This window comes from Callorhinchus milii, unplaced genomic scaffold (assembly GCF_018977255.1).
Source record: "Callorhinchus milii isolate IMCB2004 unplaced genomic scaffold, IMCB_Cmil_1.0 Scaffold3, whole genome shotgun sequence".
Lineage (NCBI taxonomy): Eukaryota > Metazoa > Chordata > Chondrichthyes > Chimaeriformes > Callorhinchidae > Callorhinchus > Callorhinchus milii.
In genome coordinates this window covers 69,196,857-69,212,882 of record NW_024704744.1, presented here as the reverse complement: position 1 = coordinate 69,212,882, position 16,026 = coordinate 69,196,857, and the positions used below count along the sequence as shown (strand labels likewise).

The 16,026-nt window shown below is 44.7% G+C and overlaps 1 protein-coding gene across 1 annotated transcript in view; it reads right to left on the bottom strand.

Annotated features, from left to right (window-relative positions):
• The window catches only part of LOC121848535 (pecanex-like protein 2), a 120,491-nt gene extending 109,711 nt beyond the window's left edge, over positions 1 to 10,780 (bottom strand). Inside the window, exon 1 of the mRNA XM_042332957.1 lies at positions 10,530 to 10,780. Within this exon, the coding sequence (XP_042188891.1) occupies positions 10,530 to 10,685 (156 nt within the window). The 5' untranslated portion in view covers positions 10,686 to 10,780. The remainder of the gene's footprint in view (positions 1 to 10,529) is intronic.
• Positions 10,781 to 16,026: the final 5,246 nt, after the last annotated feature.

The following is a 16,026-nucleotide window of genomic DNA, read 5'->3' as shown; positions in this document are numbered from 1 at the left end:
CTCCCCTTGGTGACATCATCCACAGACATGGAGTCAACTTCCACATGTATGCGGATGACACCCAACTCTATCTTTCTGCCTCCACCCTCAACTCCAGGACCACTGCTGTCCTGACAGACTGTCTGTCGGACATCAAGTTTTGGATGAGGGCAAACTTCCTACAGTTGAATGTGAACAAGACTGAGGCCCTCCTGATTGGCTCACACCAGCGCCTCAGCACCTCAGGCTCTGGCAGCATCAACCTCCATGGCTGCACACTACAACTCACCGAGCCAGTCAGGAACCTGGGTGTCTTGTTCGACCCTCAACTGTCTTTTCTTCCCCACATCCAAGCCATGACCTGCTCTGCCTTCCCTCACCTCCGTAACATCGCCCGACTCTGCCACCACCTCACCCCTCAGGCCGCTGAAACTCTTGTTCATGCCTTCATCACCTCCAGGCTCGACTATGCAAATGCTCTGCTTGGTAGTTGGTATTTTGGGTATACATTACACCATCCATCCGTTTACACAGGCCAAATAAAAGTACAAACTACCAGTATAACTGCAGATTAATATACATTACACTATAAATAATTTGTTACTTGGACTACATGCTTTTGATTCTATTGTGCAAAGTGCTCATTATTAAAAATCAATATTATACCATTGTAAATGTTGTTGACTTCAACCCTTTAAAAAAATATTATTAAATAAAAAAGTTTACTCTTGAGATCCCCAAGTGTGGTGCATTTGCTTTCATTTTAGCAACATTACCAAGAGAAGGGGATTCTGCAAACATTCTAATCAGCTGAACTCAGTGCTTCAAAACAGCAGTTGTTGTTTTTGTTTCTACAAATCACCAATTAAACCTACAATGTACAAAATGTTATGGTAAGGGCATCATTACATAGTGCTTATTTCTTAGACATTGTTTTCACTTTCTTCCTCTCTCTTTCTTTCTGCAATCTTGCATGCACAATTTTCCTTATCTACATTGTACGTGAATAACGTCATCATATACATAATCTTTTTGCCTCCAATAAATACAATTGGGAACTTAACTTTTTCCACATTCAGCCTTCCTGTCTTAAGTAAATCCAGTGTCCTGGTCTTGTATAAGTTACTGAGATCAAATGAACTGATGTTACATTCAGGGGAAGTGCAAAGTGAAAAGAACAGAAGCTGAAACCATCCTGAAAACACATCTGGAGCTCAAACAGGTCCCAATGACTTGCTCATCCACCTTAGGCTAAAGGACAAATTACAGATCCTACAACATCTAAAACAAGGTTCTGCAGTGATTAAACTCCTCCTTTGATCATTGAGGAATATGCATATGGATAACAATGGCCAAATACATTTTCAAACTACAAAACAACCTTATAACTCTCTTATCGCGCTTCCCTTCTTCTTCACTCCTAATTTATTATTGGGTCTGCTCAATGCATTCTGTTTTTGCAATATTACATCTTTAGTCAATTCAAAGAAATGATCACTTCATTGCTGCACTAGGGTCCAGTTCATCCTCCTTTGATCAAAGTTCACTCAAAGTCACAAAAACTAGTTGACTCTTGAAATAGCATAGCCTTGGCCTGTAGCTGCGTAAGTAGTTATTTCAAAAGCATCAGGCTATGAAGAAAGTGTCACATGTATAAAGAAAGCAGTTGCTATTTACCATGTTGGAATGAGTTGCAGTAGCTTTTTCCAATAAAAATGGACATCTGGCCAGTGGTTAACTTAATACTTTCAAACAGAAGGGATAGACACATTTATTTGACTCCAACCTATGGCAATCTGATAAATGAGAGTTGATCGAGTCTTTACTTCAGTTGCCTAAAGCAGTCGCTTCACTAAGCATCTAGTGGAACAGTGATGCTGCATGTTTGTCTTGCAAAATAACACCTGCCATATTAAGAACAGAGAATAGAGGTACACATTATCTTCCTTAACTTAGACATGTATCGGTACCAGTATTTACATCCTGTGCAAAGATGGGGAAAAACAGAATTTTTTGCTGCGCAAGTTGCATTTTTGTTTTGACTCTTTTGCATTGCCGACATTTTTGGGGGGTCAGATGGATGTCAGACACATCGCCATGCTTAAGAGTATCCAAATCAAACAGAGTTCCACGCATCCCATTTATACATGAGAATTCCAGAGATGTTTATTGGAATTGAATGTGCACTCTCTCCTTGGAGGGGTGCATCCTGCTTACCTAATTCCAGAAAGTGTTAGGCACAGGTTGGCACGAGCCCAGGTTTGGGGACCCCAGAATATGGTTGGGGTACTGCTGGAGTTTAACCAGCTAAAACCGCATAGCTTGCCATTGACAGCATTGCCTGCCAGGCTTTCAGCCTTCTTGTGGTGTCCTGTAGCTGTGGAGTCCTGCAGCTCAGTGGTTAGAGCATTTGCCTTGCAAGCGAGAACATAGAAGAATTAGAGGTGATCTTATAGAAACTTATAAGATTTTTAAGGGTCTTGACAGGGTAGATAGTGTGAGACTGTTTTCCCTGGTTGGAGAATCTGAAACTAGGGATCATAGTCTCAGGTTTAAAGGTCAGCCCTTTAGAACTGAGTTGAGAAAACATTTCTTCACTCAGAGGGTAGTGAAGTTATGGAATTCTTTACCCCAGAAGGCTGTGGATGCTCAGTCATTGAAAATATTCAAGACTGAGATCGATAGATTTTTTAAAAGGGATTAAGGGATATGGGGATAGAGCGGGTAAATGGAATTAGGTTAGAAGATTAGCCATGATCTTATTAAATGGCTGGGAAGGCTCGGGGGGCCAAATGGCCTACTCCTGTTCCTATTTGTGGAGTTCTGTAGCTCAATGGTTAGAGCACCTGCGTTCAATTCCAGACAGGGCGAAAGCTTGGGCAAGTTTCCTTACTCCACACACCTAATAATAATCACTCCAAAAAAACAAAACAATAATAAATTGGTCATTTTCAATGCACGACTGTTTGTGGGACACTGCTGTGCGCAATTGGTTGCCGCATTTTGCCCACAAATATACGGTCAATTCACTTTACAGTCTATTCTGTGAAGCGCTTTGCGACGTCTAGAAGACGTGAAAAAGCGCTATATTAAATGCAAGGATTATTATTATTGTCCAGTTAGGACCACCCAACCTGGTAGAGCTTTGACTTACAGGGTTAACGAGAGCTGAGTGGGAAGAATCCAAAGCCTATACGAAACTTGAGCACAGGAGTCAGTGTCAGTAACCTACTCCTCTCTATATACATTAATAATGCCCTTCCAAGTTCATGATAATGTGGACTATAGTACTATGAACAAAGGAATGTAGTTAATGCACTGTGTCAGCCATTGTATGCATTATGTATATACAAACTCTCCTGTTTTTCAACATAGTTTGTTCAAGCACAAAAACATCCTGAAACAAATTGTGAAACAAGCATAAATGACAAAAGAATCAGAACTTGTTGGGTGATGGCTTCCCTTCAGGTGGTTTTGAAGCGATGTTGTCACAATCAACCTGTATCACATGCAGACCAGCAACTACCTCTGGTACAAGTGTCTGGACAGCTGTCTCCTCCACCAGCATTAGGTTGTTCCTCGATACTTGAGTCACTCCCTGAAGCCCTGAGGGAGTGCTCGACTAGGAGTCAATTTTTCTCAGGCATGCCATTTGCCATCAGTAACATCTTCTGTATTGCTTCCAGGTGTAATTTCAGACGCAGTATTCAAATTTGAGCTATTTTTCTTATACCAGATATGTCGCTTTGGCCGGGGGTTCCTTTCGTATGCCAAAGTTTCAGCAAGCAACAATTCCACCTCTTGGTGATTGAAGCTTTTATCTTTGAGTTTCTCTGGGTCTCTCTCCTTTTGTAGTTATTTTGTCCAAATTGCATTTTGTATGGATTCCAATTGTGTGTACCCATTCATTATTACACTACAAGTTGCATCCCAATTGTATTTGATGTCACAAAATTGTCCTATTTAAAATGACCATGTGGATATTGTGAAATACCAACTTAGCACATGTTTAGTTTAGCACTTGCATAAAGAGAAAATTAAAATCCCTAATATTAACTATATTATCTTCATTCACTCAGCAAGTTACTCCCTTAAAGAATAATCAACAATAATCAATCCAATAAAATCAAATGATTTATCTGTAGAATAGTTTACTTTGTAATTCTTTAAATATTCCTCTTTTGGAGGTGTCAAGTTAAGATACCTATAATTCCCTGCCTTCCACGTTAAACAAGACTGGAATCACTGGCATCAAGTGTTTTATACAGGCAGGAAACCCAGTCATAAACCAACCCTTGGGAGCTTAATCCCTCCAAGCCCTGCATTATTGGAGGTGCCATCCTTCTCATAAAACGTTACATCAAGGTATTGTCTGCATGTTCATCATGTGGACATTAAAGATTATGTTACACTACCAACAATCATCCAGATTAACTGGTCATTCACTTCATGGCTGCTCATGAGACCTTGCTGGGGTACTGTGTTTGACTACAAATACTTCACAGTAATTATGTGTCAAATACATTGAGATGTTTTGATGTGTTATGAAATAATTGCAATTTTTTTTCTCTTCAAAGCTGAGGCTTTCACATAGTTCAAATGATACAAATAACGAAGACTTCCACTTTTAATAGAGTTGATTGCTCACCGTTTTAGCACAATGTATCATACTGTAAAGCTGCAACATGCACTCAAATCTCCACCTGTCTCTGGTACATTTATTGAGCCTCTTTATTGTTATTGCACATTGTAAAATAAAACAGCTAAACATGATTTACGAAAATACTGCGCAACTGACAGGATATTGAATGGGGTATTTTGACAGTTAAGGTTCCTGCAGTTTGAATAATAAAACATGATCAATAGAGAAATTAGAAAAAATAAAGAAATTAAGGGGGAAGAAAGGCAAAATATTGCAGATGCTGGAAATCTGAAATAAAAACAAGTCACTGGGAACACTCAGCAGGTCAGACACCATGTATGAAGAGTTGAAAGTGGGTTAATGTTTCAGGTCGATGACCTTTATCAGTTCTGATGAAAGGTCATCAATCTGAAATGTTAACCCACTTTCCTTTCTCCAAAGATGCTGCCTGACCTGCTGAGTGTTCCCAGCGACTTCCAGAGAAATTAGGAGATGATTTCAGTGGGTGTTGTTATTTGTCACACAGATATCGTAGTACTGAGACAACAACAAAATTACATTTACAGAGTGCCTTTCATGTCGGGAGGACGTCCCAAAGCGCTGAACAGTCAGGTGTCGGGGCCCGAGCATGGGGGACGGGTGGGGTAGGGGTGAGGGAAGGCAGAGAGGTGGGAGGGAGACCGAAGGCACGGTTGAAGCAAAAGGTCTTGAGACCAGCCTCGAAGGAAGCAAGGGAGGAAGCGAAGCGAAGAGAGCGTGGGATGGAGTTCCAGAGTGTGGGGGCAGAGAGGCTGAAAGCCCGGCCACCGATGGTAGGGCAGGTCGGGCGGGAGACATGGAGCAGACCAGAGCCCGATAAATGGAGGGAGCGGGCAGGTTGGTAGGGAGACCACCCAGTTTCCCAACAGAACAAGTAACGTTCCGCAACAGCTTCTACAGTATTGTACTAATCAAATGCAAATTCATGCAGTGATATTTAGTCATCATATTTTCTACAGTAGTTGCAAACTTCTGCTGAAAAACAATTATGAATCTCTTAGGTCATAACAATGCAAAAACAAGGATTGGATGATTTTCTAAAATGTAAAAGAATATTAGATTAAAGCTCCTGGTGCTAAATGGCGTGCTTATTCCAGAAAGTGAGAACAATATTTAACATTAGGGAAGCGTGGCCATCAAGGCCACGACATCAACGTATCACACATAACTTATGTCCCAGAGCCTATTGTGGACTCAATATCCCCTTCTCTCCATTGTTCACCAGATTAATGTCAACACTGAGGAGACTTAACTGCGATGAAAGGTTGGTAGACTGGAGTTAAATTTCTTAAAGCATAGGAGGTCTAGGTATTTAAATAATGAAAGGAATTGATAGGTTAGATAGTGGACGATTCTTCCCTTTGATAGTGGAATCATTACAAAGGAACATAGCATTAAAATCAGGATTAAGATAGTTAGAACTGAAGTAAGGAAGCATTTCTTCACACTGAGGGTTTTGAAGTTGTGGAACGTTCTTCCCCAGAAAGCTGTAGAGACGGAAGGAATAGAAATATTTAAAATAGAGACTGATATACCTGGGTAACAGGTATTAAGGGGGATGGCGATAGAGCAGCGAATTGGGTTAAAAAGATCTTCCAAGATCTGATAAACTGATTGGGCTTCTCTTCTTTCTGTTTCATGTTCCTATCCTAGGGGAAAGTTTGGCTACTTTTGTTTCCCAAAGACAATTTAAAAAAATCATAGAATTTGCATCAATCCCTCTCCCCCACCATCACTATATTTGACCCAGCCAGTTCCTTACGTCAAGACAGAAGCCATTATGTCCCATAATCTGGAGTATTTGCGCATCTCAGTCTGCATCTATTCCTATAATAATAATAATAATACCAATGTTCTTTCTGCAGTTACAATAGAGCATCTACCTACATCACCTATTTCTTTCAGTATTTTAAAGACATTGATCTTGTTTCCTCCCAGTTGTGTTTTCTCCAGCCTTGCAAGATGCTCCATAGAGTCAACAACAAACAACAACAACTTGCATTTATATAGTGCCCTTCACGCGAGATAGCATCCCGGAGAGCTTAAAGAGTCATCACTCTTTACTGGTCTTTCACCATTGAAGAACAAAACCAAAATATACACATTTAGTTTGGAAAATTATCAGGTGGTTTAATTTCCATCAGCACCCATACTGAAATTGCAAGAGTTGACTGCGCTTTCGGAAGTAGATTGCCCCAAATCTGTAAAGAGTATTAAATTGTGATCTCCCCAGTAATCATTTATCATTTACGCAAATGGGAAAAACTGAAACCATAGTTGAGGAACAAACCCAAAGTAGTGGCAAAGATAAAATTATACCAATGCATGAAATAAAGGGTCACTGACCCACAATTAGTCATTCACTTCATGACTGTTTGTGAGCCATTGATGTGCACAAATTGACTGCTGTTCACCTGCAAAGACACATTTACTACACATTACAGTAATTCCTGTGAAGCTCTTTGATATGTCTCAATTATGTGATAGGGTGCAACATCAAATGTAAATATTATATCATTGTGTGGCATATAAATTGTGGAGTCCTGTAGCTCAATGGCTAGAGAGCTCGTCGCGCAAGCGAGTGGACTTCAGGTCAAATTCGTGGAGAGGGCAAGTAGTTTCCTTACTCCACACACCTCTGTTTACCGAGCAGTAAATAGAAATCCGGTTGTTAGTCGATTGGCGGATTGCTTTTACGGGGGTAATAATCTCTTCAAAAAAAAATTCATGAAAAAATATGGTCACTCAATCCACGACTGTGCGCAATTGGTTGCCGCATTTTGCCCGCAAAATATATAGTCAATTTGCTTTTCGGTATATTCTATGAAGTGCTTGAAGACATCTTGAAGACGTGATAAGGCGCTATATCAAATCCAAGGATTATTATTATTATTGAGAGAAAACATAATATTTGGTGCAGTAATTTTGGAACTATTGCCTGCACCTTTTGTGGTACTCTGCAGTCCTCCTCTCCCACACCAGGCTCTGTGATTCTATGACCTCCATCCTTGCTTAGGTCCATTGGCTCCCCATTCCTCCAGTGGATCTAGTTCACGATCCTCGTTCTCACTCTCAAATCCTTTCACGGTCTTGTCTCATCCTATCTCTGTAAACTCCTAAAAAATTCACCAACCTGGCAGCTCCCTTTGCTCAGCGAACCCTGGCCATCTTCATGCCCATTTTTCCCCTCCCCCTTCCACCCTATAATAATAATAATCCTTGCATTTGATATAGCGCTTTTCACGTCTTCTAGACGTCCCAAAGCGTTTCACAGAATATACTGTAAAGTGAATTGACTGTATATTTGTGGGCAAACGCAGCAGCCAATTGCGCACAGCAATGTCCCACAAACAGTCGTGGATTGAAAACGACCAATTTATTATTGTTTTGTTTTTTGGAGGGATTATTATTACACTACCATCAGCGGGCAGGCTTCCTGCCATTCTGATCTTCTGTGATGGAACTCGATCCTGGAGTCCCTCCGACCCACACCCTCCCTCCCCTCATTCAGGGCCTATCTCAAAACTTACCCCATTAACCATGGTTTTGGTCATCTTCCTCTCTACAATCCCCACCCCCAGTTCCCAACTCCAGCTCAGGTATCCAGTCAGCAGTGTCAAGTGCTTTGAGACTCATACCCTAACTCCCTCATTCCCTCTCAATTTTTAGATCTTTTTTTTAAAATCCTCTCTCCTTGACACTTCAGCTATCTCCTGTCGACCTCTCCTCCACCCCAATCTCTCAGATGAAACATATTATGTAAGTGCAGGCCATTGTGGTGCAGAAACCAGGGATATTATTTTGAAAATATGTGATCTTCCAAAAACATAATTGTTTGTGCACCTGAGCAGTCAGTAGCGAACTCAAGCTACAATATTGCACATGTGAGGTCTGCGGGGCACAGGCGTTTATCGGAGGCAGAGAAATGTATAAAAATGACAAGTCAAATTTATGAGGAAGGAATGAGAAATAAAGACGGTTTGAGAAGAAAATTTTAAACTTGTGGAGAAGGGGAAGGGGGAGGCGGGAAGGTTTGGAGGGAGGCAGGAAGGTTTGGGGGGAGGCGGGAAGGTTTGGGGGGAGGCGGGAAGGTTTGGGGGGAGGCGGGATTGGGGGCAGGTGGGAAGGTTTGGGGGGAGGTGGGAAGATTTGGGGGGAGGAAGGAAGGTTTGGGGGGGAGGCGGGGAGGTTTGGGGGGCGAGGAAGGGAGGTTTGGGGGGGAGAAGAGAGGAGAGAAGGGCAGAGAGGGGGGAGAGAAGAGAGAAGGGCAGGGAAAAAGAGGGAAGGGCAGAGAGGACAGAGAGAGAGAAAGAGGATAGAGAGGAGGAGGATAATGACAGAGAGGGGAGGAGGGAGAAGGCCAGAGAGGAGAGAAGATAGAGAGAAGGGGATAGAGAGAAGGAGAATAAGGCCAGAGAGGAGGAGCAGAAAGGAGAGAGGATTGAGAGAAGGAGAAGAAGGAGAGAGGATAGAGAGGAGGAGAAGAGAGAATAGAGGAGAAAATAGAGGATAGAGAGGAGGAGAGAGGAGAAGGATAGAGAGGAGAGAGGAGAGAGGAGGAGAAAAGAGAGGATAGAGAGGAGAGAGGAGAAGGATAGAGAGGATAGAGAGGAGGAGAATAAGGCCAGAGAGAGGAGAGAGGATAGAGAGGAGAAGAAGAAGAAAAGAGAGAGGATTGAGAGAAGGAGGAGAAGAAGAGCGAATAGAGGAGAGAGGAGAAGGATAGAGAGGAGGAGGAGAGGGCCGAGGAGAGGATAGAGAGGAGGAGAAAAGAGAGGATAGAGGAGGAGAGAGGATAGAGAGGAGGAGGAGAGAGGATAGAGAGGAGAAAAGAGAGGATAGAGAGGAGGAGAAAAGAGAGGATAGAGAGGAGAAAAGAGAGGATAGAGAGGAGGAGAGAGGATAGAGAGGAGGAGAGAGGATAGAGAGGAGGAGAGAGGATAGAGAGGAGATAGAGAGAGAGAGGATAGAGAGGAGATAGGAGAGAGAGAGGATAGAGAGGAGGAGAGAGGATAGAGAGGAGGAGAGAGGATAGAGAGGAGGAGAGAGGATAGAGAGGAGGAGAAAAGAGAGGATAGAGAGGAGGAGAAAAGAGAGGATAGAGAGGAGGAGAAAAGAGAGGATAGAGAGGAGGAGAAAAGAGAGGATAGAGAGGAGGAGAAAAGAGAGGATAGAGAGGAGGAGAAAAGAGAGGATAGAGAGGAGGAGAAAAGAGAGGATAGAGAGGAGGAGAAAAGAGAGGATAGAGAGGAGGAGAAAAGAGAGGATAGAGAGGAGGAGAAAAGAGAGGATAGAGAGGAGGAGAAAAGAGAGGATAGAGAGGAGGAGAAAAGAGAGGATAGAGAGGAGGAGAAAAGAGAGGATAGAGAGGAGGAGAGAGGATAGAGAGGAGAAAAGAGAGGATAGAGAGGAGAAAAGAGAGGATAGAGAGGAGGAGAGAGGATAGAGAGACGAAAAGAGAGGATAGAGAGGAGGAGAGAGGGGAGGAGGCAGGAGGGAGTCTTGGGGAGGGATGGCTGAGAGAGAGAGAGAGAGAGCAGGTGCTGCAGATAAAGATGGTCTGAGAGTAAGTGAGTGAGAGAGGAGGGAGGGGGGAGATGCGGCGGCGGCCAGTGACTCTGTTGAGCCTCGGGGGGTCTGCAGGGCCTGGGGTCTGTCTGCAGGGCCTGGGCCTGGGGTCTGTCTGCAGGGCCTGGGGTCTGTCTGCAGGGCCTGGGGTCTGTCTGCAGGGCCTGAGCCTGGGGTCTGTCTGCAGGGCCTGGGCCTGGGCCTGGGGTCTGTCTGCAGGGCCTGAGCCTGGGGTCTGTCTGCAGGGCCTGGGCCTGGGTCTGGGCTCTGTCTGCCTGTGGCCGGGCAGGGCCTCACTTACCAGGTGCAGCACCAGCGGCAAACCCAGGAGCGACAGCCACAGGTACAGGTGGAAGGTGTTGGAGAATCTGCTCTGATGGGGGTCGAAGTACCAGCCGCCGGTCAGCGAGGCCCACACCCCCTGACCCAGGAGGTCCAGCAGCTGAGCACAGCCCATCCCCGCAGCCGAGCCGCTCCCGCTACACCGCCAGGGCTCCCCGGCCCACACCGGCTCCAGCCTCAGCCTCCATCACAACCCCGACTGCTCCTCCCCCCCCCACCCCACCCCCCGGCTTCAGCTCACACACAGAGGATGACAGAGGGAGAGGGAGGGAGGGAGAGAGGGAGAGAATGACAGAGAGAGAGGGAAGGAGAGAGAGAGAGAGAGGGAGGGAGGGAGGGAGAGAGAGAGGGAGGGAGAGAGGGAGAGAGGGAGAGAGAGAGAGAGAGGGAGGGAGAGAGAGAGGAGGGAGGGAGGGAGGAGGGGGAGAGAGAGAGAGGGAGGGAGAGGGAGGGGGAGAGAGAGAATGACAGAGAGGGAGGGAGGGAGAGAGAGAGGGAGGGAGGGAGAGAGAGAGAGGGAGGGAGGGAGGGGGGAGAGAGAGAGAGAGGGAGGGAGAGGGAGGGAGGGAGAGAGGAGAGAGAGGGAGGAGAGAGAGAGAGAGAGAGGGAGGGAGGGGGGAGAGAGAGAGAGGGAGGGAGAGAGAGAGAATGACAGAGAGGGAGGGAGGGAGAGAGAGAGGAGGGAGGGAGAGAGAGAGAGGGAGGGAGGGAGGGGGAGAGAGAGAGAGGGAGGGAGAGGGAGGGGGAGAGAGAGAATGACAGAGAGGGAGGGAGAGAGAGAGGGAGGGAGGGAGAGAGAGAGAGAGGGAGGGAGGGAGGGGGAGAGAGAGAGGAGGGAGGGAGAGGGAGGGGGAGAGAGAGAATGACAGAGGAGAGGGAGGAGGAGAGAGGGAGGGAGGGAGAGGGAGGGGGGGAGAGAATGACAGAGAGAGAGGGAGGGAGGGAGAGAGAGAGGGAGGGAGGGAGAGGGAGGGGGGGAGAGAGAATGACAGAGAGAGAGGGAGGGAGGGAGGGAGGGGGAGAGAGAGAGAATGACAGAGGGGGAGAGAGAGAATGACAGAGAGAGGGGGGAGAGAGAGAGAATGACAGAGAGAGAGGGAGGGAGGGAGATAGGGGGTCAGAGAGAATGACAGGAGGGAGGGAGGGAGTGTGTCAGAGATAGAGAGAGAGTGACATAGAGAGAGCTAAGGGGTCAGAGGAGAGAGAGAGAGAGAATGACAGAGAGAGAGTAGTATGATAGTAGTAGTAGTAGTAGTAGTAGAGTGAGATTCAGAGAGAGAGATTGAGATTGAGTGAGAGAATGACAGACATAGTGTAAGATAGAGTGAGAGTCAGAGAGATGGAGTCAGAGAGAGATGGAGTAAGAGTCAGGGAAATATACTAAGAGAGCGATAGAGTGAGAATCAGAGAGAGAGAATGACAGAGAGATAGAGTGAGAGTCAGAGAAATATAGTCAGAGAGAGACAGAGTGAGAGTCAGAGAGAATGACAAGAGAGACAGTGTGTGATAGAGTCAGAGAGAAATAGAGTGAAGGTCAGAGAGAGGGAATGACACAGAGAGAGAGAGTGACAAGAGAGAGAGAGAGTGATGATGGAAAGATAGAGTGAGAGAGTGTGAGAGAGAATCACAGAAAGAGATAAAGAGAGAATCGGGGAGTGTGACAAAGAGAGTCATAGAAAAAGATAGAGAGAATCACAGAGAGTGAAAGAGTAACAGAGAGAGTAGGAAATTGGGAGGGAGGGAGAGAGAGTGACAAAAATGAGTGTGACCGGGACAATAATAGAGAAAGTCACAGATACAGTGACCGAGATTGTGGGACACAGAGAGGGAGAGTGTCAGAAAATCACAGAGTGACAGAGAGAGCGTGACAGAGAGGGAGAGTCGCGGAGAGAGGAGGAAGGGGGAGAAGGGGGAAGAGAAGTGGGAGGGAGAGTAGAGAGTCAGTCAAAGAGAACAGAGTCACAGTCATTGCTCAGAAAAGGTGGGGGGGGGAGCAAGACTCAGCCCTCTTTTAAAGTGGTGACTCCTATATAAGACCAAAGGACCCCCCAGAATCCACAAGATGGCAGCAAATCATTGTGGTGGCAATATTGAAGAACATATATATTTGGAACAGCTCCTGTATTTCAGGAGAGTGTTTCAAAGTGCTTTTGGAATTTGCTGTAAATTGTAGTGAAATGTGGGTGAAATTTTCTTACTCCTCAAAAATCCCAATTACATGCATTCCCAAAAGACAGCTGGTAAGTCGATAGCCAAATTGGTTAATTTCCAGGTCATCGGGTTGCCACTACCATTGCTCCCTGCACAGTGTTTTGAAGTGCCAATGGACCCAGGTTTCTCAATGTGAGAAGCCCAATGAATACAGAAGTACTGACCAGCTATCGTGCCGTTATAGCACTAGTTAGGATTTTATGCATCCCAACTCTAGTCCCAGCTTTATTCAGAAAAGATGAAGGAAAACATGTTGCTGAGGTTCATATTTCTTCTGACAGAGAAAGGGGGAACAACCTCTGCCTCCTTCAATCCCTTCTGCTTTTCTAGGTCATCTGGTGCCAACATTCCTTCCAGAGTGAACTAAGGAAACAACCCTACATGCAGTGCCAAAACCCTGCAGTAACTGTGCTCAAAGCAAATGGTTTTAGGGGACACAATGTTGCTAAAAAGTTGCTGACAGACTGAATAATGGCACTGCTACATGTATTGGTAACAGAAGTCTAACTTCACAGTTAGTAACCTTATAATGGCAATGCCTCCAGTTCAGCATTAATTCGCTTTCACTGTAGTGGTGACCTCTCAAAAATCTGGTGCCACTATTAATGAATGATGCAGCAAAAGTGCCATAGACTATGATACTGATTGAATCAAATTACAGGTCATTCTTAAAATGTTTGCCCAAAAAACAGTCACTGCACTTTACAGTATATCCTATGCGGCGCTTTGGTACGTACTCCTGACGTGAATGGTGCTAAACCAAATGTAAGTATTATTGTTAATGATAAACTCCTGTCCCAATTCTTGAGATGGTTGGCACAAGGCCATTTATAGACCAGTATATATGAGCATCAAGATAATTAATTTAACATGCTGGTATTTTGGGATATCAATTTATTTGAAAATTGCCTTTTTTTAAAAAAAAGACAAATTTGTGCTGCTAAAGTATTCCCTTCTGTAAAAAAAATCTTTACATTACATCCGATTTCACTTGTGCCAATTAAGGAGTCCACTTACTGCACAATGCTTAAAAGAACTGCTGAGAGCACAGCGAGAAATCTCTAGAGGAGGTAAGGGAAAAAGAATGAAGGGGCCTGGCGACAGCCATGTTTCTATGGGACTAAATATTTGAGAAGAGGAAGTCTGGAGCATGGAAGACAATATAAGAGAGAAGGAATGTTGCTGATGGAAGCACTCAAGTGGTTCATTAATAAGATTTGCCAACCCACATTTTATTCTTTTGGCTGGGTTCCGAGTTCTGATCAATCAGTCAACAGAAACCCATTCCTTAGAGATCTCTAGTGAGCGCTATGCAAAGAATTTTAATCTTTATCTTGAAAACCAATGTTTTCTGTTTGTTTTTCGTTTTATTGATTTGGAAATACAGTAGATAGTTGTGGAAATGCAGTAACCACTGGTGACTCAGTTGATAAAAAGCAACTGCCAAGAGGGTTAATGAGCCATACTAACCCAGGTTTGAATTCCAATCTGCGCTGGGTTAGCTGATCTCAACAGAGCTCTACAATTGGCCTCAGTGTCACCGAACCAGGGAGATAAAAATGAGCCATCATTCCTGCTCGTAGTTGCTAACTAGTAGCCCTGCTGGAATGTGTGCTTGTTAATAGACGTGATCAGGATCCGCTCTGATGGTGCCCACAAGGTTGCCGGTGCTTATTGTTCAAACTCACAGATGAAAAATGGCCACCAGAGGTCAGCTGGCATTGTGCTTCTGCACCCCTCGTATGCGAAAGTATCTTCAGGAAAGGGAGAAAATTGGGAGTGGTGGAAAAACATTGTATAACTACACAGTGTAGATGTACTTTGTATACCTGACCTGTCAGCCTGAAGAAGAATGGGGACGCTTTGGGCTTTGCAGCATGAAGTTAATTATTATCTTGAAATGCTTATGATTGCACGTACTGCATGTGAATGTTAGGAAGAGAAAAACATAGAAATAACTTAGTAGAAAGTTCCTGTACAATATACATAGCATGAAATTAAAGTTGGGGCATAACATCATCTCCTAATGGGATGCTACCCTGCATGAGGGGTGCTATATGAATGCAAGTTGTTGTTATGCCCTCACCTCCCCTCACACCGATCCCAATGCTGTTATCTTAAAACAGCTCATCTACTCTCTGTAGCTTCATCGTGTTCATTCAATATGTGGCTCAGGCATTCTATTTACTTGCTTTGCGGTTCATTTCCCTCCTGCCATCTCCTCTCTTTATGTGCCCAAGCTCTATCCTTCCCTTCCTGGTCTATGCTGCTGGTCATCCTCATCCTTGAAATGACACGGAACATTCTTGAAGCTATCCTACATCTTAAGTCTCAGGAAAGGGAAAAGACTGCTTCCACTGGTACAGAAAGTCTTACAATCCCCACTGCCATAACTTTTTATGTCTCACTGTGGCAGTGGAAATGGAGGGAAAAGTGGGAAAAACCACTGATGTGAGTCAGAAGCTGCATTGTTGCGAAGAGACTATGGGGAAACAGCCTGTAAGTAGGATTTATAATAAAATACTCGGCTGTGTAGATAACATAATGAGCCAAACAGCCTACTATTATGCTGAAAAACTCTTATTCTATGCTCTATTGCCAGGTAAGGCTACAAAGTGGATTTCAGAGGCAATAAGGGGAAAGAGTACTTTGGGAACACAAAACAGGATTCTCATTGGCATTGGAAAGAATGAACAAACTCAGTAATGCAAAGCAAGTGATCTCTTGGAGAAATGGAAAACTTGGGGAAGATGCCAATACTGGTGATCTCAGAGACATAGAACATATACGGAATGAACTAGAGGAAGAATCACTTGGGCAGGTAACTGTATTATGTAGGCAAAATGCTTCAGCCAATTTGTACACAGCAATGTCCCAAAAATGGTAATAAAGAGAATAACCCAAGTTTTCCTGTGGATTGTTGGCCAGGACACCAGAAACCCCGGGAGAAATGTGGAGCCTGGATTGTGCTCAGTGGCATTACCTGGGCATCAGACATGTGTGTTCAGTGGTTTCACCTTCAAAGCCCTCTATGGTCTTGCTCCCCCCTACCTCTCCGACCTCCTAACCCCATATCAATCTGTTCGCTCCCCCTGCTCCGCAGACACCCTCGAACTTCCAGCCCTACCAGTGGCGGTCGGGCATTCACCATCTGTGCTCCCAGACTCTGGAACTCTATCCTGCAATTCCTTTGCTTCACTCCCTCTCTTGCCTCCTTTAAGTCCCGTCTAAAGATCTTTGTCTTC